Below are 26415 nucleotides of genomic sequence, written 5' to 3'. Positions count from 1 at the left end.
ATGTGAGTTTGAGTTGCATAAGTGAAAGTTATGTGACCGCTTTGTTCATGACAGTACATTTGGTTTGGTTCTGTCTGCTGCAATGATAGAGGATCGTTCTGCTTTGAAACAGCAAACTGATATGCATTCAAGCTTGGGATGAGCAACAAGAGAGAAAGCGTGCATATTGTTGGCGATGCAATGTTGACCTTTCAGTGCCCCTGTTACGTTTTCAGCTCCTATTATAGTTTTCTTGCCTTAATTTTCTTATGGTCGCACTGTGCGACCCGATTTAGAAAACTGCCATAAAATAGTCGCACTCTTAGCTTTAGTCAAAACCATGCAAAATGCTTCATGTAGCATGTAACAAACTAGCTGTCATTCAAAAATATCATTTTAGTGCATCAGCATCAGAACCCCCATGTTGGAATAATCTGTCTGTCTGAAGCCTCAGGTGACAGAGTGGAGGGAGTGAAATCCACCTTCACGAAATTGCAGGGAAGAGGGAAGAAGAGAGGGCGGGAGGAGGCGGTTGGCACGCAGTTGCAAATCAGAGTCGAGGGGTGGAGATGGTGGATGTGTCACTAATGCATGGATTTCATCGGGTGAGTGGAGTGGGGGTGTCACGTAGTGATTGATGGTACCCATTTGTACAGTCTGACCCTGTCAGCGGCTGCTCGGTCTGGCAGGAACATAATGCTAACTTTGGGTTATGAGGTTTAACGTCCCAAAGCGACTCAGGCTATGAGGGGCGCCATAGTGGAGGGATCCAGCAATTTCGACCAACAGTGGTCCTTAACGTGCACTGACATCGCACAGCTCCCGGGCCTGTAGCATGCCACCTTTGAAATACAACTGCCGTAGCTGGGATCAAACCAGCGTCTAATGGGATTTGTTTAATTTTGTCATTACACTCACAGTAAGATTTGTCTTTGCCAAGTGCAAGTTGTATTTAATGTCAGAGTCCAAAGAAGGGCAGCTTTCCAAAGCCACAGCTCGGCTTGTAGGGCATCATCAAGCAGCATTAACATCCTTTAGAATCGATTAACGTGTTTGTACTATGATTACACAATGGACACGGTGTCTATCAAAGCAAACAATGGCAGCGTATATATGACTGCAAATGTTTAAATCAAGAATAATATCTGCAAGCTTATTAAAAATATATCATTTATAAAATGACCGTCCAACTTCTCAGAAGTACCAAATTCGTGGAGATATACAAAATGCAGATTGCCAATATGGCTAGGAAAAGACATTTTGGCTGCTAAAAAAGGATTAGGAGCACTTTATAATTAATTAAGCGAGGAATGTGGAAGGATGGGTCACACCTAATAGTGCTAAACATGAACCCTTAGAAAAGATGCAAAGTTGTGGTGCCTATGCACTCTGTGGCAATGAACTCATATGCTGGGCATATTGGGCTGCCTTGCATTTCCATAACCGGTCCAGGTAAATCTCCAATATATACTGCTGCAGTTTTCAGTTAGGTAGACATTTTATTTGCGATATTCTTAATCTAGCTGGCAGGTTATCATTACCCCGAGGTGAATGTGATGTGCAGGATGAAACGGATGCCATATCTGGATACTGGAATAAATGTGATGTGATGAGCCTTGGGAGCATTCCTCTTCACATGGCGCCAGGCAGTCTTGCGGCCACATAATATGGCTGACAGAGCTTCATTCTGTAACCTGTAATGCCACAGCTTGTTGCATCATGGATGCAGTTTCTTGTGGGAAAAAATTATAATGGCAATTTTGGTGTATTTCTTACATGGTGTAAAACTTGGTGTGGTCAATTGAACTTTCCCCAGATTTTAATGACTGATGTAGGGAAGGCATTTATATGCAAATGCATCCATTATTTACGTAAATATGGTGTACAACAACCTGGAATGGAGACAGAAATAAGCATCTGCAGGATTGAAACAAATTCCTAACAACTTTGCCACAGCACCGTACCCATGACTGCCAAGCCACATTTTAGACCCTAGCCCTTGACTCTACGCTGTCCTTAATCTGTTCATTCCCAATAGGCCAGACTTGAGGCCATACGGCACTCAGGTATCCGTATCTGCCTATATGGACATGCCACGTTGTCTACTACACAGCTTTTTAAACACTTGTAGCAACAGTGTCAGTTTTCTCAGAAGCATGAAACTTTGTTACGATTAGTTTTATGACACACCCAGCACATTAACAGGCATTCTAGCCAAATTATAATTTCTTTGCAGTTGGCCATTGAAGCATTTTTCATCAATGAGTAAAAAGGAAATGACATTAACTCGGCAATACATGTTTCATCTAAGCTGCCTTCTCGACAAATAGGGGCATTTAAGTATTTATAGGCAACAAAGTTGGCACAATGTTCTCATCACACAACAGAACGCTCATTGCTTGGAAGGCTGGTGGGGAGGCACTGTGTAAGAGCCGAGCATGATCATTTATGAAGTGCTTTATTATGTGAGGGAAGGCTATTCACGGCTGTTTCTACCATGGCAATGTAAGTTCGTGTCACACATTGCACCAGCAATGTTCTGAAAATTGAGTAGTACTGTTTTTGTGTTGCAGCAGTATTCTCTTTGCAAAATAAGATGAATAGTAGTTTTGCGCTGCAGCTTTCAGTGTGCAAGATGACAGCTACGGCTTAGCCTTTTGTCAAGAATACTTTGTCTCATATGCATTGTAGAATTGTAGAACCGCATATTGTCAACTGTCCTAAAAGGGCGGTGCACTGGGACAGTACGACGCGACAATGAGGAATGCAGCATGGAGTGCCTCTTGATACTAATTTTATTGAAGAGCGCATGCCTCTCTGACTGTGTCACATGCAGCCACCACATGCAGGCAAAATTGAAATCAAGCAGGGATGACGAAGAAATAAAATGACAGTGAATGCAAGGCAGTTATGAACAAGCAAATGAGTGCACTAATTTCCCAAAGATGAAAAATGTTTGCCAATTGTCAGAAGTTCTCTGTTGAGCAGTGCCAGAGAGGGCGTACTCACACAAGCAGATTCTGAGTAGGGAATGAGGGGCCTGAAATATCTCCATTTCTTAATTGTGGGGTTTAACATTCAGGAGCGACACATGGGCTATGAGGGACACCATAATGGAGGTCTCTGGTATAATTTACACCACCTGGGGCTCTTTAATGTGCACTGAATTTGCACAGCACACGGCCATTTTTGTATTTTGCCTCCACTGAAATATGGCCGCCACGGCCGTATCAAACCCACAGCCTTCGGGTAAGCAGTCTAAGAACGCCAGAGCCACTGAGGCGCCGTGGCGGGATGAGTTCTCCATTCCTAGGAGGAAAGTTTTGGGAAGAAGGAATGACTAGAAAAGAAATACTTGAGGCCTGTAGTGTACCCTCAGTAGTGCTGCTTGATATGGGATATGATGGCGCACCTTTCTCAAGACCATGCGGGCTTCAAGCAAATTAACAAATGGCACTCCTCTTCCCTGCTGTGTCTTGAGCTTGCTATGCTAAAGCAGCAATAGCCCGCCAACTAGCTCATAACATAATCCTAATCCCTCATCTGAAATCTGTCATCTTCAGCTGGCAGGGTCTACAAATGGCCAGCACAGTCAGATGCTACTTTTCTGCATTCGCTATTTTCCCCTGATCAAATCTGCAAAAGAAGAAACGGGTACACAAGCAAGGCAAGCACACAAAACTTGTGAAAAGCTGTATTTTCTTTAGTCAAGGACAACTGAGCACCTGTCCCTGTGACCAGTGTGGTTCAGCCTAAAATTTGCAAGGGTAATGCAGTGTAAAAGTTTAGTTCTTTACATGAAGTTCTGCATCCCATTCTGCTCTGCACACAAAGATACTGCAAGCTTCCTACAATGCAAGCTTGACAAGGAATATGTATTGCAGAACTGTATCAACAATGCCTAGGATTAGAATGGTTAGTGGAGGTGTTGGCTTTCCTCAACCCAGATGTTACCATGGCTCAAGACAGCAGCCTGCAAGCCTGTAGCATTAATTGGAGCTGTACTCAGGATCATTGATGTCACCACTACTTGCACAATGAGGTAGGCTCACTACAATTCAGGGCACCATGGTTCTTGGGTAGCAGCAGCCGTCACCTGACCTGAAGTTTGTGTAAACTTCCTACTTTGGCCTGCTACAGTAGAATTTTATCCATCCAAAAACTATCTGGCATTGCAAACACCTTTTGCTAATGTAGTTTTCAGTAAATGAGGATGAAAAGTGCAGTTAGAAAATTGGCAAACACTTCAGTAAATTACCAGCAGTACATTCATATGCACTTAGGCTTAGTCCTTAAGTTTGTCAGCACCACAGCAATTGGTGCATCAAAACAAAGTGTGGCATTTGCTGCACTTTCCATGCAAATCGTTCATTGCAGTCATGCAGCCAGAAATGAAAAAAATTGCACAGATGTTTTGAAAACAGCCGTACATGTCCCTGGTGCTGCCTCAGTAACAGCATCTCTGCTGTCCGGGTCATCAGCAGCAGCTCTTGGGCATGTCTCATGAACATTTGGCAGTTTGGCAGCAGTGCACATCTTGACACAGTCACTAACGTTTCCTGCACTTTGCAGCTACAAATCCGGCATTTCATCGACCCAAGTTCCCGGGATCAGCTGTTCACCGTAACCGGACACGCGCCAGATCTGAGTCACCGCCCTGAAGGATCGCGGACCTATCGGTGGCTCCTGCGCCTGCGCCAACTGCTGACCTGCCACTTGGATCACCGCTAAATAGCTGCAGCACGTCGTACGGCACCCTAGTTTGGCAGCAGTGCACATCTTGACACAGTCACTAACGTTTCCTGCACTTTGCAGGTAAGCCGAATCTTTCTAGGCACTCTGTCCGTGGTTTTTGTATGTTTGCACTGCTGCCAAATAGTTTCATGCTCTGCACTTATTTCTTTGTACAATCGTAAACCCTCTTAGCGCGAGAGTAGTGTATTTTTCATTGGTGCTTCCAAGTGTGCATCGTTTCTTTTTTCTTTTTTTTTCGTCATTTGCTGTGAACCATGCCTAGCGAACTTGAGAAATTACGGGATGAATTAAGAAAAGAACTTGCGAAAGACATTGCGGCATTGCGAAGCGTTCTTGAACGTGACTTGAGGAAGGAGCTGCGAGAAGTTTCACAGAGTATAGATTACTGTAGCAAGCAATACGATGACATGGTCACTGAGTGTGCTGCGCTGAAGGCAGAAAACAAATCCTTAAGGGCTGAAAATGCCGCGTTGACCTCTGACCGTGATGCGCTGCAAAGACAAGTGTCTGACTATGAACTAAGGCTCAACAGCTTGGAACAATATTCCAGGAACCGAAACGTAGAGATCACTGGCCTGCCGGTAACCGAGAAGGAAAACCTTCCTGAGGTTATTGAGAGGATCGGGGAAGTTTTGAATGTACCCGTGACATCCGACGACATTGAAGTGTGCCACCGTGTGCCTACTAAAAACTCTTCGTGCCAGAACATAGTGCTACAGTTTCAGAAACGCTCAAAACGCGACGCCTTCCTTGAAAAAGCCAGAAAACAAAGAATTACCACAAGCGATCTTGGGCACCCTGATGAAGATGAAAATCCTGTCTATATAAATCAGCACCTGTGCCCTTCACTCAAGAAGCTGATGGGACTCACTGTTGCTCGTAAGAAAGATAAGCAATGGAAGTTTGCGTGGACGAGGAACGGCTGCATCTTTGCTTAGAAGGATGTAACTTCGTCAGTGGTCCGGATCGATTGTGTCAATGACCTGGAAAAGATAGTCTGAAGATTTCGTGCGCCTACTGAGATTTCCCTTTTGATTAGGCATGGCTTCCCAGTTCTTTCTACCTGCAGATATCAATAGCTTTTTTGCAAAAAACAAAAAAGTAACGTCATTCTTTCATCTTAACGCACAATCTCTGCGCAGTAAAGAGGATGAAATAATCGCATATCTTGGCTTGTTTGATTTCGAGTTTGACGTAATATTTTTCACTGAGACCTGGTACCGAACTGATCATGAAGCCCTTATCATGCTGCATTATAACTCATACGTGCTAAACCGCCCAAATAAAAAAGGCGGTGGAGTAATGATAGCTACAAAGGAATTCGTTCGGTGTTCAGTTCTTCCTGACTTTACTAAATCCTGTGAAGATTTTGAAATACTTTCTCTAAAGGCTGGGCAGAACATTTTTCCTGTTTTGTACAGACCTCCATGTGGTAGCATCCCAAACTTTCTTTCATTTCTTGACACTTTTTTAACATGGATAACAGAAAACAGATTTTACTTAGTCCTTGGCGGCGACATCAACATAGACTTTTCTACACCCTCAACTCAGCAGCGTCAAATAAATAACCTGTTAGACTGTAACGGTTTCATTAATGCCATCATTGATCCAACGCGCCTGTCCACATCGACCGCAACTTCAATAGATGCTTTCATTACAAATTTGCATGACAAGTCAATCGTGTCTGGCGTTATCTCTGGCCAGGTTAGTGATCACCTACCAATTTTTTACTTCATAGATAGTCGTATAACAAAGTCCAATAAAACTACTCAGCAACAGCGACAGTTAGTGAATAAGGATACCTTGACACACTTTCGGTCTAGACTTGAGCAAATAGACTGGAGTCCAGTTTATGAGGTTACAGATCCTGACAAAGCATATGATATATTTATAAGCATCATAAAGCCGGTATATATTGAATGCTTCCCATATCGAAGCACCAGAAAACCAAAGAGTGCTCGTAAGCCGTGGATAAACAAAGAATGTTTAAAGATGATAAAACACAAAAACTACCTTTATAATTGTTTCATTAAGAATAGAAGCACTGATGACTTTCTTATATTTAAGGCGTACAGAAACAAGGTGACATCATTTCTGCGTCAGGCAAAGAAAGAGTACTTCCATAGTCTATTCAACAAGGATGTTCTGAAGCGAAGTGATAAAGTATGGAAACAACTTAATACCATTATTAACCCATCCAAGAGCATAAATGAACTGGAAGTCATGATAGATGATGAGACGTTATCAGGAAAAATGCTGGCTGCTTCTTTTAACGATTTCTTTGTATCTGTTGCGCATACTATTCATGACCCTACTTGCATGAGATATCTTGGTCAATCAAACTCGTTTACTGCTTTCCTGGCTCAAACAGACCAAAACGAGATTATAAAACCAAACCAAACTTTATTTTATTTTACAAATGTGCATACAGTCTTTAGGATGAGCCACAGGCCAAAAGCTAAAGAAAATAGCTTGAAAATGCCTGTGGCTCATCTAAGAGCCATGCGATGCTTTAATAGCCTCAAAAATAGCAAGTCGAAGGACGTGGATGGGTTCCAGATCCAACCGTTCAAACATGTAATTGATGTCCTTTGTCCTATCTTAGACCATGTCTTTAACTGCTGTTTCGCCCAGGGCACCTTTCCTAGTAGGATGCAAACTGCGAGGGTCATCGTAATTCATAAAGGAGGGGATACTAACAATTTATCCAATTACCGTTCGATATCTATACTCCCGTTATTTTCCAAATGTTTAGAAAAGCTGTTACATAGCAGGATTCTAGATTTTTGCGAAAAGCATAAGTTGATCACACCCAGTCAGCATGGATTTAGGAAATTACACTCCACTGAGACCGCTCTTCTTACACAGAAGGAGCTGATTTTAGAATCTTTCGAACACAAAGAACTAACACTAGGCATTTTTATAGATTTTTCTAAGGCGTTCGATCGCGTTAATCACGAAACCTTATTACTAAAACTAGACAGATATGGCTTCCGAGGTTGTTTCTATAGTATCATTAAATCATATTTAGAGGCCCGTTTTCAGCAGGTTGTGATTGATAACAAACTATCTGACCCCAAGCATATTGCTGCCGACGTACCCCAGGGTAGCATACTTTGACCGCTACTTTTTAATCTCTACATTAATGGTATTGTAAACATTGACCCTAACACAACTTTTGTTATCTACGCTGATGACACCAGCCTGTTTTTCAGGGCACCATGTGTATCGAGTCTGGAAGTAAATGCTACGAGGTGCCTACGTTCGCTACACCACTGGTCACTTTCCAATTCGCTGAATATCAATATAAGCAAAACAAAAGCTGTGCTTTTTAGACCCCGTAATAAGTCTGTTTCTGAGTTAACGTTATCAATCGGTTCATCAAAAATACACGTCTCCTCTTCCGTTAAAAGCCTTGGTGTCACATTCCACGAGAACTTATGTTGGGATGTTCATGTTGATAATACAGCTGCCAAAATTTCAAGAGTAGTAGGTATCCTGTCCAAGTTTCGGTACTACTTTCCACAATGCATAAAAAAACTTTTGTACGACTCTTTGTTCACCGGTGTTATAACTTATTGTTTCTTAGTCTGGGGTACAACCACTGTCTCCAATATTACAAAACTCCATGTACTACAGAAGAAAGCAGTTCGTGCAATTAACAACATTCCAAATGATGCACACACCAAACCTGTCTTTGAGGCATTACACATTGTACCTATTGTGCAATTGTACTCTGTCCTGCTGCGCAAAAAGTACACATCAAATATTAATCAAGGAACTGCATTCCTCGCTGATTTGTCTAGACTAACATGCAGAGAACGCCCCTACAATACGCGCATTGGAGACAACTGGTATTTGCCGCGAACGCGAACTAACTACGGCAGACAAATGCTGTCCTATAATATCCCGTCCATTTTAAACAATTTGTGAAAAACTGTAATTAGTGAAGAGTAACAGCATATAGTACCTTTCTTCAGTGTACTAACTCAGCCTGCTTTTATGCCTTCCTTCTTTACGTGATATGTTTGATGGTTATGTGTTTTTTGATGCCCTGAACGTGTTTATTTTCGATGCAATGTGCTTTTGTTTTAAATATGTCACAGGCGTAACATATAATGTACCGTTGTGTGATTGTGGGTTTTTGTGCACAATGTAGTTGCTGTAGGGGGCGGGGACCTCCGTCAAGCCTCTATAGGCTTTTTGTCCCCGCTCCCAACATCCCCGATGTGAAAATAAACCTGATTGATTGATTGATTTATTTTCACCCAAGTTTTTTTTTTTAATCTTCATTCCCTTCGTGCTGTCAGAGTCGTCATCAACAGCTTGTGAGCATGTTTCATCGACGTTTTCAGCTGACACTTTCTTTTCTGTTCCGTGCTTTTTGATCTTAATCGCATGTTAGTCCTGGGCAGAGATGTTGCATCAATGTTTGTTGTGAAAGTTCTGGCTAACAGAGAGGTGAGAGTTGAGTTTTATTCGTAAGTGCTTCCCAAGATTGCATATGAGCTGCTGAGGGTTTTTTCTGGGGCTATGGAGGCCCTTACTTACTATCTGTGTTGAAAGTGGCATGCATATTTTTCCCTGCACCCTAAAGGGCTGGGACAACACTATCTGTGTATACCGTATTGTGCGTTTTTATCGTAAAGATTTTCAAAATTTTTCTTACCTCAACCGCTGGCTCGTTTGCGGTGAAACTGCGCACAGAGCTTGCGTATTATGGTAACTTTTGTATCGTAGCAAGTTTTACAACGGTGCTTACTTAGTTAAGCCGCGCATGATGCAAAAGCGTAATCGTCTGCGTCGAGATCGGCGTACCGAAACCCAAAACACCGAATTTTTGCTGAAGGTCGGCAGTAGCGCCATCTGTCTTCTGCAGTGGAAAGCGTGACAAGGCGCCAAGGAGAGCGTTGCAAGAACTGAAGCGCTTCGAACATTTTCGGCCAACTGAGCGGAAAAAATGCCAGAAACAACTATTTTAACGAGGCTGTGCCGTTAAAAGAATATTGTTTGACGTCTTTTTTTTCGTCCAATGACTTTATTCAATTCAGCTTATATCGTCTGCTTTCGTGGCTCGTCCGAGGACGACGTCGCGAAGTCCTGAGCTGTGTTTTTCTTGTTTAATTTCGTTGTGGAAAACAGATGGCGCTACTGCCGCCCTTCAGCAAAAACTCGGTGTTTTGGGTTTCGGTACTCCGATCTCGACGCAGACGATTATGCTTTTGCATCATGCACGGCTTAACTAAGTACCGTATTTACTCGCATAATAGGCGCACTTTTTTTCCAGAAAATCCGGCTCAAAGTTCGGGGTGCGCCTATTGCGCCTATTACGCGTGGGTAAAATTTTCGGGAATTTTTCTACTCGCAAAATTGAACATACCGCATAAACGCACTCGTGTACGGGCCGCACCCCGTTTTCCCGAAGAAAATATTTTTAAAAAATCCGTGTAGGGGCGCACCGAAACTTTCCACGACCCATGCTGGAATAGCCTTTGAAATGCACGCGCCGAGGCCTCCGCGATCAGCTCCGGCTGCGCGCAACGGGCGCTTGATCGCGGAGGCCACACACGCGCACAGGAGCTTCCAGACGCCGCCCACTGAGGGCGCCCGAGGCCAAGCTTATCATCATCATCATCGTTTTCCTCCGCCGCGAGATTTCACTATCAGCATCACCAGCTCCACTTTTTTTTGTTGTTGTCAAGCAGGAGGAAGATGTCAAATGCCGGGATCTGCGGTAGCGCGTTAGTTCATCGTGGTTTGTGGCTTTGCCGCCGAGCGTTGCTGTTTTAGCTCGACGGGCAAACACCTTAATAGCTACACGGCTGGGAGTTTGCTCTCGAACACGACAAGCGTGCAGCAGGCCGGAAATTCGATGTGGCCGAGAAGTGCGGCAGTCGCGACTGCGATTTTCGTACGCGACTCCAGGCGCCGAGGTTTTCGCGGGCCTAAGTCGGGAACGTTTCCGGCTGGAGGTAAAGCTTTCCAAACAGACGTTTAAAGTGAGCATCCCTGAAAACTGTGTGCGGCTGTACGTGCAGTGGGTCCGCAGCAGCTGTGACGGCAGCAGCACTAGTGAGGACTAGTAGTCAGTTCAGCAAAAACTTTGTTAAAGACTGGGGGGCGGGGGGTGGCGAGGCGTCGGCTTGCAATCGTGTAAATACAGTATTGGTCACAGTGCCAAGTTCGGGGTGCGCCTATTATGCGCGGAAATAAAAAAATCCGATTTTTCGCGACCAAACTAGGGGTGCGCCTATTATGCGAGTACGCCTATTATGCGAGTAAATACGGTAAGTACCGTTGTAAAACTTGCTACGATACAAAAGTTACCATAATACGCAAGCTCTGTGTGCAGTTTCACCGCAAACGAGCCAGCGGTTGAGGTAAGAAAAATTTCGAAAGTCTTTACGATAAAAACGCACAATACGGTATAAATAGCAGGTTTTTTTTATTTTGTTTTCTAAAGTCTTGTAATACATGCAATGAGGATTGCGAATGTTTCATCAGTGAAGACAGTACTTAACAATTGTGTTTTTCTTGAAGGGACAGAAATAGCTGTTGGATAGCTTGCAGTGGGCTATTCCTCTGAGGAACAGTCGGAAACGATTTATCACATTCAGTAAGCTGAAGAGACCATGGAACTGGTGCAATATTCGTGCATTTAGTGGGGCAGTCATCAAGGGGCACATCAGTTTGATCAGCTAGAGTTCTCACGTGCGGGAGGAAAGGCTGCTGGTAAGTTGGTTTCTCTCGCATACAGCCTGAACAGGTGATCCCTAAGCAATTTGACCTTGAGAGGGTTTATCATCTATAGATATGCTTGCTGTTCCTATAGACTCCACACATTAGTAGCAACGTATAAGCTCTGAACTGGACTGGTTCTGAAGGTAAATGCCCATTGATGAGATCGATTGAGGAGTCATAAGGCGGATTCTCTTGTGGATTGGTACACTATGAATGCATAGTCTGTATTCTTGAAAGAACCAGACTGCGGTACAGTCCAAGCAGGCGTTTTGTCCAAGCAGGCGTAGCCCAGGAAGAGCATGACAGGGTTTTTAAAATAGTCATTGTTTTTATGTCTTCCTTTCATGCATTTGCCACAACCTGTTTGTGTCTTGCACTCTTCAACATAACATCTCTCATGATGCCACGTCAAGTTGTGTCATACTTTTCAAGATAAAAAAAAAGAGGCAGAACCACTTTTATTAAATGCATGCTAGTAAAGGCCTCTGGTCAAGGCTACTGGTCTATAATTTGTAACAGCTGAGGATCTTTTTCTCATTTTAGAATGTCACCTTTGTCTTCTGAAAAGCTTTCTCTTTTCTGGTTCTTTTATTTCGTCATTTATCTGTCGAACTGTATGGATTTTTGTTAGTGCGTCTCTTTCATTGATTTTGTTGGCAGGCAGATGTGTGTTTACTGATAATTTTGATGTTTGCAACTCGAACACAGTTTGCACCATTCACCGCGACCAGTGCAGCAGTCTGTATACACCTGAATTTTAGCCCCATAAAACCATCGTTTCTTGATGGATCCTATGGGAAGTTATGCAACTGCTAATATCAAAGAGCTCTGGCTATGATAAGTGAGTCAACAGCGCCGCGTGAGTTGCAGGCATTGCATAATGCACACGAAGCCTAAAACAGAGGTCCCGAGCTGCCAGTTCGTTAGCATGGCCGGTAACCAGCTCTAATTTTTTTGTTCTTCAAAGTAGCGGTCAATAGAAGCAGTTACGAAGGCATGTGGCCGTGGCGAGTGTGCCAGCGTTTTGTGTGCCACACGGTAGCACCATCCCCTCTTCGGCACGTGGGGAGCGCTGGTAGCTTAGTTGAAGAGGCGGCAAGGAAAGCCAGGGGCGCTGTTGCTACTGAAGGAGTAAAGAAAGGAAAGGAAAGTGGCTGATGAGGGATGCTCCTCAAGACTCGTGTGTGCCTGTCAGTATCGGGCATCTTAGAATGTGTTACACTTTTCTTACAATGCGTTTCTTGCTTACATCGACTCTTTATGATGAGATAATCTGCTAATTTTTTTTACTAAACCCATCTTGTTTTAAGTGCCACATGGTTTTAATGCATGTGTCATATACGTCTTTCTACGTGGCTCCTCGAAGTTGCCGGTATTCTGTTCCTCCAAAATCTAAGCATTGGCATCATGTTAATGACATGTGCTCTAGGTGTGTATAAGCTGCTAGTAAGGTTATATTTGTGCAGTAAGCTTTGGATCAGCCTGCTTTGCAGGTTTGTACAAAATGGGCTCTACCTGGTGGGTTTCTGCAGAATTCATCGGTCAGGAACTTGCCCACCGGTGCTAAGACGTGACTACACTGAAGTTAGTTTTATGCAAGAGATTTAAAAAAAATTTTGACCTCCTTAGTTTTATAGTTTGTTGCTTTGTAACATAGCTGGTGTTAATTCTAAAGAACTGCTATAAATATTCACTTCTTTTCACTTTTTGTTCCAAAAGTAAGTTTTCTTCGCCGTTGCACTGCTCCGAAGCAAATTTTCTTGCGCCAAAATTGCTTCAATTGCTACTTCAGCTATTGAACCCCTGATACCGTAATGAGCTCCTGTTTTCACAATAACCTATTTGGTTTGCTTTCTTTTTGTAGCTGTTGAATTTTTCGAGCGCTGTTGCTGCTGCTCAGGACGACGTTTTACAAGGGTGAGTTGTTCTGTTGGAGTTGAAAGCTTCGGTCGAGGTTTTGCTAAGGGCGAATGTTTATTTCAGGTTTGACTGTGGAATATAATGGATTCCCCAGAAGCGCGACGACAAGGCGTCAAGGCATTGTTTCCTTCTTACAATGCGTTTCCTTCTTACTGAGACGCTGGAACTCCCCACAGCGCCTACGAATATTTGCTGTGTTAAGCTAGTGCTAAATGTGAGCGACGTTCTTGCTCCGCCCTGTAGCAGCAGTACTTGGCGTGGCGAATTCACTGGCTGCGGCAGTGTTTGCTATAAGGTTTGTCACGTAAACTTTGTCGTCCGGCCGATATTTGCTTCTATCGTTAATGCCTCAAAGAAAGGTGTTCCCGTTGAGAGCCCTAGCTGAAGTGAACGCAGACATTGGATGTGCTAAAGACTCTGAACACGGGATTTAAACTTGAAAGTTAGCTATCAGTATGTTATGAAATGAAAACCAGCTTGAACAGCTTGTCACCCCTGCTGCGAAGGTGTTGATGGCCATTGAAACACCAGTAAAGGGTGCATGCTTTGTAGCGTAAGCGGTGTTTTTTGCTCTGTGCCTGGTTAGTAGTATTGCTGGGTGTCGTGACGCATCTTTATTCGCGGAGTTACTCGAAGTCAATGTTAATTTGTCAAGCCGCTGACTGCAATTTGCTGGCAGCCCTGTTGTGCAAGTCAGTATTTTTCGTATTTTGGTCTAGTGACTAAGATCGAATTTATAATAGGGCATTCACGTCCGCTGCAGTAGTTAGCTGAAAGTTGGCTCACATTAGCAACTGAAGGCCTGGATTTAGAAGTGAATAATGTGGTATTCGACTTCGGCTTTAAAGTGAATAGCAATATTTGAGAACCTCTAATATTTTTGAAGTATTTTGAAGCTTGATACTTCAGGAAAATAAGCTTTTCTGGAAGAAGCAGTCAGTGATGCAGAGTGACTGATTAAAGTGCATCTTTAAAGAACCACCACAGCTGTGTTCCGATGGGCTAAAAATTTGCGAGATCTTTTAACTTGCATGAGTGTAAGGCATGGTTCTGAATGGAATTCGCCAATCTCAGCACTTGGAGAGTGAAATGCATTTTCGTCATAGCTTTTTGTTTTGACTTCTTGAACTGGAGTAATTTTGAACTCTGATTTCAATAATCCCAGCATCACCTTGTGCACCATCGCTTGCTCTCATTCAACTCAGGAAGCCGGGCGATGGCATGGCCACTAAGGTGAGTCCTTCCTTCGATTGCTCGCCTGTTCGCAGATTGTGCATGTACCAGGGGGTACAAGTGCACTGTGTTGCATAAAAGTCAAGTGAAGACATTGGATCGCGTAGGGATTTAGTGAACCCTCACTTGACTGAACCCCATGAGAGCGCATAGAAAAGCCTGATTGAGCCTTCTGAAGTCTGCACATATGAATGCACAAATGTTGCAATGTCATGCGCATATCAATTAAAACACAAGCAAGCAAAATATAGAACAAAGAAGAAACTTTTGTTCTCATTGTCATTTAGACTGCGTCTCAGTTGTTGCTGTCACAGGAGAGCAGCAACAAGGTAAGGATACAGTCGTGCATTGAGAGCGTGATAGTTGCAGCACGAGGCTGGTGTCAGAATGGCAGAAGTGACAAAAGCCCACCGATTTCTTGGGAACTGAACACTATCACTGTGCTGCGTAATCCCACCTGCTGATGTCAGCATGCCAGCCTGTCAGCTAGTTTGCTGACTTGTGCATGGCACTGCAGCTGTGCACTAAGTGGTTGTCTGAGTGTTCCCGGTTGCTGAGTAGGATAAATTGTCACATGCAACAGGTTACTGGAGAAGCACTCTGCAGCACAAGTGGCACTCTGTTTTGAGCCACTGTGTTGTCGCTTCGCGTGGCCTAGCTCGACAGCCTTGGCACACCTAGCAAGCATTCGAAGGGGCATGTGCCCTGCAACTTCGTCAACGAAGTGAAAACCTATGCAGTGGCAGGAACACTCTGTAAAGTGGATGCCAGGGCATGCAGCCGTCAGGGGCAGCCTGCGATACGAAGCTATCTGCCCTGCATGTGTCATCCGGGAAGCAGAGGGGCACTGGCAGTTGGCAGGCTATATGGAAACATTCTGCAAGACACACCAGCAGGGAGACGGTACCCTCCTCCACATTAAGGTTTGCATAGGCAGTAGTCCATCGCTTGGAGACAGCTACAATCCAACACATATCCGCTCCTTAGTCTAACGAGCAAGATACATCCGTCGGTTTACGCAGTAAATGCCTAAACTGCAGCCAACACACGACTTTGTGTCTTGTAAAGTTGGCTTGTCAAGGGAACATATCAGGGCCAAACATAAACAACCCTACGCAGGAGCAGTGGAAGCCTTGCTCTCCAACTTGCACCTCACACACCAGGTCCTGATTGCAGATAGCTAATTGGTTAGTTTCTTTATGGGACGTATCATTTTTATACTGTTTAAGCTAGAAACAGAGGGAAAGGCAGGGCCTAGTTGCTTGTGCACAGTGCGTACTACACGCTGCAGTTTGTGGGACATGCACAGAAGAAAGGAAGGAGACTGACAGGACGGAGCGCGTACTGACAACTGTTTTGAGTTGTTTCAAACAGTTGTCAGTTTGCGCTTCGTCCTGTTTTTGTTCTTCCTTCTGTGCTCATCTCATGGAGTTTGCACATAATAAGCATCATAAAAACGGTGTTGTGTGAGTACTACACAACCACAAGTGCATTTAGTAATCGTTGGTGATAACATGAACTGAGAAAAAAAAAATTTTTTTTAATTATAGAATTGGGTTTCTGCTTAGCAGGAAGAGGAGGTGGAAAGGCAGGGAGGGAATGCGTAATGCTAAGTTTGGGGCTAACACATGCGTGCACTTGCTATTTTCTCAGGAGTCACTGTGAGCACTCAATGGGAACCAGGTGCCTTCTACATTGGACGTGGCATGGTTTGGTTAGGTTAGGTCTACAAACTTTTCACTGCATTGTTTTCTAGCCTCTGCTGAAAATGCACCGGCGCCGCCTGACCCTGACTGAGCCCGAAGTTTCCTTCGTCAGCTGCTGCCCGCCTGCCAGTGCCTGGTGCAGAAGCTCGGCAACCTGCTCAACGGCTGCATGGAGCTGAAAGTGGGAGACTTCGGACCCTCCACCTGGGTCGACTACGAGGGGGAGCATAAGAACACCCTCTGTGACACCCCCAACTACAAGGCCCCAGAGGTCCTGGCCAAAAGGTGACACAGAGAGTTTCTGCTTAAAATTGAACACTAGATATGCCCTATTTTGAGTCTGGATAGAATGAAAGCCAGAAACGAATGGTCTTGATTATATTTCAGTTGCTTCCAGGCAGAGGTAGACAGTTGAGATGTTAACTGGAGAAAATGTGCCACAGTTTGCTCTTCACACACTGAAAAATTTTCTTGTGTTTATAGATGCGAAGGCACATTGCATGCCTAGTGTAGGCGCAAGATTCACGGGGGGGTATCTGCATGACATGTGTGCGGACGTTGCATAAAGTTGGCTTTTCGTTACCCTTGGCAGCAGCAGCAAATTTCTCTCAATGCGGATTTTGGTAGACATCATGCCAGCCAGTAGTTGAGCATCCTGGAATGGCAGGCTCTTGCAACACTTGCTGTTACAAAAGCTGTCTGGAATATGGTTCTCTTAATTTTGGATCCACTGTAATCTCTTCTTCTTAACTTCCGCAGTCCACCGCAGAGCAGTGCTTCCTTTTCTGGGGCAGTGGTCGTAGGCAAAAACTTTGTGGCACGTTGTGGTCATACGTAGTTCCACACAATTTCACGAGAGACTGTCGCTCTATAGCATTGATTCTTGATAGCTTTTTGAGCACTTGTGGGCCAATAGAAAGTGACAGGGAACAGAAAGATTGGACAATAATGGCAGTGCACATAAAATATCGTCACAGAAAACTTGAACTGTAAGTAATGCAGATGGACTGTGCCAAGTGAACAGTGATGGTGCACTTTCGTCGCTTTCAGCCAGGGCTGTTTTGTGTTGTGAAGCCCTCTTTGTAAGCCATTGGAGAGCACAGCCGGAGCAGGTGGTGATTTTCATCTCATTTAGTGCAAATAACGAGAAGATAAAGGCAAATATGCACACCCATGTTCGTCTTCGTCTTTTCCTTCATCCTGTTTGCACTAGGCAGCATGAATGTTATGTCAGAACATGAACCAGCCCAAAAGATGACAACTCTGTTAAAGGAGATTATTATTTTGCAGTAATGTGAAAAATGTTGAGTTTTCAATTGTGTGGTAAGACACTGTTGTGTGATCGTGGGATTTCGTTTTTTGTCTCTTACACTACCCCAGCAAGTGCTGCTTTTCCCTCTTGAGCATAAAGAGTGCACAATAAAGGTAGCCCACATAGGATCTCACTAAAGGCGACTTGGAAAGTAAGCTGGATGAGCTGGGCCAAGTGAACAGTGATGGTGCACTTTTGTCGTTTTTCAGCCAGGGCTGTTCTGTGTCCTGTGTGGCCCTCTTCATATGCCATTAGAGAATGCACGGTCAGACATGTGGCAATTCTCATCTTATTTACCGCAAATGATGACATTGTGTGTTCCTTCGTCCTTTCATATGTTCAAAATAAGATCAGTGTTATGTCAGAGCAACTAGTCCAACAGTTTTCTTTCTTAAAGGTCATCTTCATTTGTGAAAGAGTGAAAAAGTGGGGCATTTCGATTGTGTGGTAGGGCACTGTTTCATAATAGTGGGATTTTGTTTTTTGCCTATTACACTTTCCCTGTAAATTACTGTTTTTCCCTTCTGAATTTGTAACACAAAATCACGTAGGTGTTTTCTTCATGCAGGGCACAGCTCTTTTCTTGGGGTGTGGTACGAGGTAAGTCTTTATGCCTTTCATTGATTTATGATTCTGTTTTTCTGCTTCGGGAGCATGCTTTCCTCACGGTCGACTTCTCGCTTAGCTTAATGATTGGCTTGCAGCAGTTGCTGACAGAGCAAGATTTGCACAAGTGTCCGGCAACAAGAGCAGCGAGATAGCATTTTGCATGGCTTTGCCGTTTATGAACGTGGCACCAGCCAGATTCCAGGGACGCTCCCACTGTTGCAGTGTGGTGGAGTAGAGAACGCGTTCGGAACACTCCTGCCTCGGAGCCTTACTGGAAGATAGTGCAGACAAAACAAGACCAAAAGGGTGGCTTCCTAGCCCTACGAGGCTGGGACTGAATGACACGAGCACTCGTGTCGTTCAGTGTTCCTCCTTTTGTCCTGTCTTGTTACGCACTGCTTTATTATTATGGATGAACTCGCTCAACAAGCAACACTTCTGGGATTTAGGGGCGCTCGCCAATTGTGCCGAGGGCTTCTTGCCTCAGGAGGTGTCCATTGCTAAAGCCGTCGCCGTAGCTTAGGCAGACATGGCTGTTGTGACACGTGACTCTTCTTTCAGTCATTCCTCTCACCTCGTGCAAAATCTCTGTGTGCATACGGCAGCGATTTTCTCAGCTCGAGCCAGTGGGCAGGTCCATGCACTTCCATTCTTTGTCAAATTTCGTTGGAGGCGAAATTCTAGAGGCCCGTGTACTGTGAGATATCAGTGCACGTTAAAGAATCCCAGGTGGTCGAAATTCCTGGAGCCCATTACTACGGCGTCACTCATAGCCTGAGTTGCTTGGGAACGTTAAACCCTATAAACCAAACCAAACCAATCACAACAACACAACAGATAGTGCATCGGACACGAACTGTGCAGAGGATTCCTGGTGAAACGGAACGTCTCGCTAGATGGACGAATGCGGGCTTTGGGGTGCCTCGTGCATTCTTTCAAGGTCGCAATGCCGTCAGATGTCGTGTTTCGATTTTGCTTTTACCGTAATCAGTGCAATGAAGATATTTGTTGTAGCAAGGACTTTTCGAGTGATCCCACTGGAAATCTATCCACTAAAATTACTAGTTTAAGCCAGATTAGTTCATAGCGCTGTTGGTTCAGAAGAGATTAAAGCGGTTTGTTGAGCCTGACTTGTCACCCTGGAAGCAAGCCTCTGGTTGGAAACAAAGAACCGGAACCGGTTGTTTTCCGAGCATTAACTGTCCACAGAACTATTCCTAACATTCCTAAGCTGCACTGTCCCAATACTGTCGAGTACTTCGCTGTCGTTAACGCCACACTCATGCACCATAGTGTCGGTCGCCGGTCGGATGTGCTAATCTTTTCCCCGGCAACTGTAAATTTAGATGGCCCATTCCGACGAAGCGACTGTCACATCGTGCTATCAAAAGCTACCGGTCATGATGAAACTGGGGATGTACATTCAGAGCTAAGAGAGACGCTCTCCTGTTGTGTGTGGAAACCCAAATGTAACACTATCACGAGCATGAGTTCTTGCATGTTCACGTGAATATCGGCAGTGTGCACTGAGTCGGCATTCTCTTCTACACGCTACGTTGATGGGCACAGCCACATTTGTCGTTCTGAGCCAGCAGGGTGGACAGTGTCGCCGTGGCTGCATTGAAAGGGTTTGGGGGATAATGACGCATGTCGGGGTCATTATATTTTTGATGTGGTTTATTGAATGATTGACAGCATTTGTCCGAAATTGCAAAAGTACTGACTGTAGAGCAGGGTTGGGTCTTTAGTCCAGCTCTGCACTGTCTCTTGCAGCCTCCTCAACCGCTTTGATCAGCTTAAGCTGTTCGTTGAGGTCAGAGCTGCCTGGCAGGGCCTCCCACTGCTATCGAGAAGTGCATATGCGTTTTCTTAAATCTGCCTTGCCCTGACATTCCCTCGTAATGGGTTCTAGCGAGGAGTGTGAGTCTTTGTACCAGCGACTATCCTCCCTACGCCTAGTCTGATAGGTGCCGTTGTGTAGGAGTAGGTTTTGATAAACCTCCATTTGATTTTTCTCCAGTCCTAGGAATGCTTTTTGTCTAGGTCCTTATGTGGAGGAGCATAAAGTAACTTGAGGGTACGGTGATGTTCCAGGCGATCAGCGACGAACATGACTCCCGGTGTTCAGGGTACCATAAGAAGTGTTGCGTAGTTGGTGTTAGCTCGAGCTAGCCTATTTGCTCCCTCAATTCCGGGTAATCCTTCATTCCCCAGCATTCAGCAAACGTGCACCGGGGTGGAATTTGTATTTGTGCACGAAGGGGAGCACGACACCAGTGGGCTCCATACACTCTGTTACCAGTTAGAATAGGAGAGACAAACACCTCCCCCCCCAGGTGCCAGATCTTAACCGAGTGGCTAGCAGGCGATAGGTCCAGGCCTGACCAGCCACTGCCCTGAGGCACGACACAGGAGTCAGGAATAAGAGTGAATAGAATTTATTAACAAAGAGAAACAACACTTTCACTATGCTGTGCCTATGCACAGCAAAGGCACAGGACAGACGGAACTAATTTTAGCTTTGAGACACAGCACCCAATGTGACAGGTGAGAGCAAATGCAAGGCACTTTTAAAGGAAAGAATTCAGGTATAGTTCATAAATGTGGGTGTGGCAGAGGCTTAGCTGTTCGGGTGGTCGCGGTCTGGTCCAAGACGGGCATCAGGCTGTCGATGTCAGGTCCCCCGAGTCGCTACTTGCTGGCCAGACACTTCGCGACGAGCCGACCACCTCTCGGCTGGCACTTCAAACATAGGCACGGTTAGACACCACACTGCCACATCCAAGGTCTCCGCCTCGACTACTCTCCGCCACATTTCACATAGCCCCCGTAGTGTCCTCTGTCTCTCGCCGTGGCCTGCGGCTGACGAATCAGAGGCTGCAACGAAACGTAAACTATCACGCTGAAATGTCCCGCACTGAGCCCCCAGCTGGCCCTGCTGACGCCCGAGCCGGAATTCCGCGTACAAGAGGTTACTGGCCCGACAACTGTTTTCTCACCATCGGAGACCTGACAGCGAAAAGTGTGTGTGTGGGAGGGGAAGGGGGTGCGAGTGCTTAGAATGGAGTCCCTGTCGCCGGGCTGAACCGCCACTGGTGAAAATCGCAACTGGTGCGAATTCTGTTACAGTTTGCTACTTTCGTCAGAACTGTGAGGGCGTTCATGTCGATCCTGCTGTTCATGCTATCTCTGCGAGCTTCCTGTGAATCCGTTAACGATCATCGGGATTTTATTGATCCCCCAGCTGTGTGCGATCGCTAGGGCTATTCCGGCCAACTGAGCTGCTGGGAAGTTTTTCTGGGGCTATGGAGGCTCTTAATTACTAGCTAACGCTGTAAATGGTCTACCACCACTGTTGCCGACCTCTTCCTGGGATAAGGGGAGGAGGCGGTGTACACTAAGTCGGTTCTGTCTGTATTAATGCGGCAGTGTTAAAGGCCCCATTCTCCAGAAAATGCGGTGTTGGCGTAGGCGTTATGGGCGAAAAATCACTAGCATGACTTAGACATGTGGTGCCCAGAGAGCAACCTAGGAGGCAGGCTGGCCACCTAGGTCACATGACCTTGTGGCGACATCACAATCTGCCCACCAGATAGTGAGAAAACTGCCCACCATGGCAGATGGCAGCTAAATTAATGATTGGTCACTTGGGATGAGCAACCTGGGCCGCACAAGGCCCACCTGTCATCGCAGGGCAGTGGCGCATCGCTTAACCGCTGCACCACTGCGCCAGGAGGTGTGAGGACTCCCAGGGTTCTATGAACGTAAGTAGAGAATGATCGTCTGCATATATGGGGACTAGTCCATTACGCTATCGCGTCTTACATACCCTTAAGACGGAGCTTAAATAATGTGTCCAATTTTTTTCTGCGTCCTGTGTCCCGTTCAAGACTCATTCCCTTGGGCAAGGGCCTCATATGGATCGCTTTGCTCATCGGGCATGGGATGCTGCCCTTGGACCCTGTATCGTTTAGGTCAGCTGGCATGGCGATTCATTACTGGACCCGCCTGCCCGTGGGGCTTGTTCTGAGCCCGGTGTTTTGCGTGCACAAGAGGGCCTCCATATATTTGGAATAGGCATTATGTCCGCCTTTACTAGTTTCCGTAACGTCTTCCGTATGAGTCCATCCACACTGTCGACCTCCAGTTTCCTTAGCTCACGGTAGGGGGAGCCTGTTGGTTACTCCAGATACGATCAGGGATTTTTCGAGTCGCATTATGTCGTCTTCACTCTCCCCTCTGTTTTTGTTCGTGATCTTTCTGAGCAATCTGTATATTTGTGCCACCTGGTTTCATGGGCTTCGGATGCTTAGGGTTGCTGTTTGATTGCTCTGCAGCCTGCCCACATGCTTTTTTACACGTGCTGACATTGCTGAGACATCGCCGCATCAATATATGTGTCCTTAGCAGCCGGGATTCAATCGTGCAACCTCGTGCTCAGCAGCTGAGTTTTGGCCGCAGTGGCTGTATTTCAAGGATGGCGAAGTGCAAAAAGCGCCAGTGTTCTGTGCAGTGCCAGTGAACGTTAAACGACCACAGGGGGTCAAAATTAATTTGGAGCCCTCCTCAATGGCACCTGTTTCTCTCTTTTCGCTCCCTTCCTCCTTCATACCTCTCCTCACGGCACGGTTGAAGTGTCCACCAAGAAGGGAGACAGCTATTGCGCGTTTCCTTTGGTGCCACGTGTAATTATCTTCTCTGGGCGAAGCTCTTCACTACGGCCGTCTTTCTTTTTTCTTTGACTTTCTCTTCATCTCTTTGTCCACGGCAGCCGGAGTAGGCGGGTCCGAACCAGGCTGTGCGGCTGCGTTTCAGTGGCGGTGAAATGCAAAGCGCGTCCGGGTGCTGTGCGCTGTGAGCGCACGCTGAAAATTCTCAGGTGCTCGAAATTATTTTGGAACCCACCACTGCACGGAAAACATGAAATTACAGGTCTTAGGCATTTATAACTGCCTTGAGGACATTGTAGATGCATGCCTAAGGAGCCAAAAAGGAGGACTGTCAGAAACACACACAGGAAGGAACATGCTCAGACCGATAGGCATACAATCAAAACTAGCCACTAGATGCATCCAGGGGGACACTCCATGAGAAATTTGGAAGCAGATCAGGATAGCACCAATGCCTAGGAACGTGCACCTGGAACACCACAATAACTAGAAAAATCGTATGAGAGCGTAGCACATGTTTGATATACGGACACAGCCAGATATGAAGAGAAAAAGACTATGGCAGTAGCAGTGATAGATAACGAGCTAAACATTAGAGCAGATGCCACAATTAGGGACACTCAGGTGAAAAAGTGGAGGATATCGCTATATCCATAGGCATCAAGGCAAACAATACCAACCAGAACCTAATAAAATAACAGATTCTCTATCGACATGTAGAAATTACGTAAAAGAGTGCACCTAAAGTAAAGGAACTAAATACACTGCAGAAAGGAACACAGAAGATGACAAACGACAATATTCTGGGTCCATGAGAATGAGAGCCGCCGAGTTAACAATGGCACGTACTCTGCCGTGCCGCCCCGCGACTGGCAGGCTGAGCAGTGTGAGCGGGGCACTCGAAGGAAATCGAGGTGCAGATCACATACCGTGATGTATTACAGTATTACAAATTAGCGAGAATGAAATACCCACAACCAGATCTGCAGTCAGTCCTTGGCAAGAGGGAGGACAAAAATTTATTTTGTCAGCCTGTGGAGCCTCTGTGGGTGGTCTTGAGTCCATGCTAGGTGGCCGGGCGCCCCTAGTCCTCGGCGACCGTGAGGGCCCGCTCCACAGCCCGGAGTTGGGTCTTGGGACGGGAGCTGAGCAGCACGACCTTCCAGTGTTCGTAGGCTGAGGTTCAGAGCTGTATTAAGTTTGGAGGAGACAGGTCCTCTGGACAGGCCCAAATTATATGATGTAGGGTGGGTGCTGCCTGGCATCTAGCGCATTTTGGGAAATATTGACCAGTGTAGACGAGAGAGAAAATTAAATGAGAAGGAAATGAATTGGCTTAAAGGCTTTAGATAGTCATTTGGGGGGGGGGAGGGGTTAGTGCTGTAGCTCAAGGTGATAGTGTAGAGTGATGACGTCTTGGAATGAGACCAACTGATTCCTCACAGTCCACGGGCTGCAGTTGCTCACAGCCTGGCTGACGAATTCTGGGGCAAAATTGTGGGCAGCCTCATGGCCTGGGTTGGAGGAGTGGGCCGGAACCCATTCCAGGGTGAAGCGGTAGAGGGGGGTAGTGATTGTGCGGAGAAGGAATTAGGTAGTGGGACAGACTCGGCCATTCGCAAAGTAGCGTACGGCTGTTTTAAAATAGCTGAGGATGGGGTGAGCATCAGTGGAAGCTATAGCTGCTTTCTCCACCATTTCGAAGATTTAGCATATGTTGCCGCAAATAAGAGCATACGGGTCCCAGTCCCCACGGTTAGGGCAAGGCTGGGCGTTTGGGGTGTTAGGGTGAAAGCCTTCAATGGCTCATACTTGTGGCCAAGGTCACGTCCGGTGTAACGCTGTGTTCCACAAATAATGCGGCAACTTATCAAGATAGAAGAAAATGAAAGGTAGCATCAGATAGAGAGGACAAAATTTAACCCCGACGCCAAGTTTGATAACTGTAGAGTGATTAGTTAATTATAGCCAATTATAGTGAAGAAACAAAGGAAACAACCAAATGTGTCGATATAGTGATGGGAGAAGATGACGTCACACCCGAGGTCGCTATGGTAACAGCGCGCGCGCTGGTGGCGCCACCTGCGTGCGCGCGCCTCCCTTGTGTGAGACGCCTCACAGCTGTCGAGCGAGTCGGTTGCGTCCAACCTCCCTCCTAGTGTGTCGCCATACAAATGTACGCTAGAATCGCAGTCAGCAAGGCCAAAGCCTTTCGCCTTGCCACACTTTAGATTGGCAAAGTGCTCCCATAATTTTTTTGCGGCGTCCACTTTTTTTGCTGTGGAGTACTCTCCGGATTCCTTGTGTAATGCCTTGACCCGTGCTTGGTGTCGCCCTTCGTGATGCACAGTGTGCACATTACAGAGTAAGAAAGGGATGTCAAGGGCGTGGTGAATGTTAGCATTGAGCTGCACTGGGTCTGGGTGATGTGACTCGTATCCACTGTTGAGTCTGTGAAGGATGGACCACTCCACCTGAGTTCGGGGAAGACGCTTGTATTGAGACCTAAGGTGTGCCTTGCAGATCTCGCATGCTGTGTTGTGTACCCCCAGGGCCAAAGACTGGTTGTGGAGGTGTTTTGTGGTAAGAGGAGGGTTGCACGATACGCCTGGTGAATGAGACCATCCACTTTATTGTGTTCAACTGCCGTGACATAGAGGTAGGGAACAGTATTAGGATGAATGCCTGTACAAGATGGTGCAGCTGGGCCTTCATCATGCCCTACTGGCGAGTGTCGATGCACTTCACCAGCCTGATAGTTTGTGGTATGTGGGTAGTTAGTCGGGCCAAGGCCTCAGAGTTCCAGCGATTGCTTTAAATAAACATCCTCAGTATCTTTTTAGTCCTGACCTCCTTAATTTCAACTTCAGCTGCATAGACTCGAATCGATGGGGCCTCTTTTTGGTAGAGGTTGCTACGGAGTAGTAAAAAGTTGTGATTTTTAAAGAAGTCACCGTCAGACGCTTGCAGACAAACACATACCCTTACTTAAGCTACATGCAACGATATATCAGAACACATATCCATTTTCGGGAGAACACCCAAGGTTATATCACATAGTTGCGCATGTAAAAAAACTAAGCAGTATCGAAAATACCAAACTTGACACATCAGCAGTGGGAGGAGGTTCTCTCCAGCTCAGACCTTGACGACCAGAGGAACCTGTTCATCAGGGCCCGAGTGACAGCAGCCTCCGTGGAGTCTTGGACGGAGGACACCGCTCATGGTCCGTCGTCTAAAATAATCGTAGAAATAATCTTATTACCACCACCACCACCAACTTTCAATATCACAACTCTTTTCCCTCTTCTTTGAGTCCCTTCTCATCGCTTCCCTCACGGCATGGTTGAGGTGTCCACTGAGTATTGGTTTATTTGGGTTTGACGTCCCAAAGGAGCTCAGGCTATGAGGGATGCTGTAGTTAAGAGCTCCGGAAATTTAGACCACCTGGGGTTCTTTAACGTGCACTGACATCACACAGTACACAGGC

The 26415-nt window shown here is 45.8% G+C and overlaps 1 protein-coding gene across 3 annotated transcripts in view; it reads left to right on the top strand.

Moving 5' to 3' along the window:
* The window catches only part of LOC149356621 (serine/threonine-protein kinase PLK1-like), a 57956-nt gene that overhangs the window by 8758 nt on the left and 22783 nt on the right, over window positions 1-26415 (top strand). The window contains exons 2-7 of one of the 3 annotated variants that reach the window (XR_016291663.1): window positions 4552-4794; window positions 13340-13392; window positions 13459-13690; window positions 14561-14628; window positions 16385-16619; window positions 18215-18246. Coding sequence is in view for 1 of the 3 variants with exons in the window: in XM_089584263.1 (XP_089440389.1) it covers window positions 16504-16619; window positions 18215-18246 (148 nt within the window). In the remaining 2 variants the exon portion in view is untranslated. Of the gene's footprint in view, window positions 1-4551; window positions 4795-13339; window positions 13393-13458; window positions 14629-16384; window positions 16620-18214; window positions 18247-26415 lie in introns of all 3 variants that reach the window. The other 2 variants (XR_016291664.1, XM_089584263.1) reach the window with 2 other exon arrangements.

Source organism: Amblyomma mixtum, chromosome 3 (genome assembly GCF_055824585.1).
Source record: "Amblyomma mixtum isolate Tamu chromosome 3, ASM5582458v1, whole genome shotgun sequence".
Taxonomy (NCBI): domain Eukaryota; kingdom Metazoa; phylum Arthropoda; class Arachnida; order Ixodida; family Ixodidae; genus Amblyomma; species Amblyomma mixtum.
The sequence above is the reverse complement of the archived record's forward strand: the minus strand, read 5'-3'. Positions and strand labels throughout refer to the sequence as shown.